The sequence below is a fragment of the Egretta garzetta genome, unplaced genomic scaffold (assembly GCF_000687185.1).
Source record: "Egretta garzetta isolate BGI_Z169 unplaced genomic scaffold, ASM68718v1 scaffold179, whole genome shotgun sequence".
In the NCBI taxonomy this organism is placed as follows: Eukaryota; Metazoa; Chordata; class Aves; order Pelecaniformes; family Ardeidae; genus Egretta; species Egretta garzetta.
The window spans coordinates 2,018,290-2,018,952 of NW_009270001.1; the positions used below are offsets into that span (position 1 = coordinate 2,018,290).

Here is a 663-nt window from a genome sequence, read left to right on the forward strand (position 1 = left end):
TGGCCCTCTTGGCCACCTGGGCACCCTGCTGGCTCATATTCAGCCCCCTGTCGACCAGCACCCCCAGGGCCTTTTCCACAGGGCAGCTTTCCAGCCCCTCTGCCCCACGCCTGGAGCGTTGCCTGGGGTTGTGGTGACCCCAGGGCAGGACCCGGCCCTTGGCCTTGTTGACCCTCACCCAATTGGGCTGGGCCCATGGCTCCAGCCTGGCCAGGTCCCTCTGCAGAGCCCTCCTCCCCCCCAGCATATCCACACTCCCCCCTAATTTGGTGTCATCTGCAAACTTGCTGATGGGGCACTCAATCCCCTTTGTGCGAGTAATCCTACCCTATTCATGCACAGCAGGAACAGGGATTTGTGTGTGCATGCACAGCACCCAACACCTTCGTGGGAAAGGTTTTTAGCAGTCCTGCAGTGCAGTCCGTCTTATCCCTGTCGAATTTGACCAGCGGACGGAAGCAGGAGAACAGGTTAAGAAATTTAGCAAAATCCTGCTGCCTCTGGGCTTCCTGGAGCTCGACCCATCGGTGGGATGCAGACACGGTGGGACTGTACAGCCCTGACTTATGGGGAAGTGAGGTGAAGGAGGAAGGAAGAGGGGCTGGTTCCCTTTCGCTGTACCCGCTCCTGCCACTACCACGCAAGGGAGCGCGGCTGGGGGGA

General features: G+C 59.9%; 1 protein-coding gene across 3 annotated transcripts in view; it reads right to left on the reverse strand.

Annotated features, from left to right (window-relative positions):
• Positions 1–657, reverse strand: part of KATNAL2 (katanin catalytic subunit A1 like 2) — a 35,819-nt gene extending 35,162 nt beyond the window's left edge. For all 3 annotated transcript variants that reach the window (XM_009647693.2, XM_035903064.1, XM_035903066.1), the window contains exon 1: positions 328–657. In XM_009647693.2, coding sequence (XP_009645988.2) covers positions 328–336 — 9 coding nt within the window. In that variant the 5' untranslated portion in view covers positions 337–657. The remainder of the gene's footprint in view (positions 1–327) is intronic.
• Between the last annotated feature and the right edge of the window lie 6 nt (positions 658–663).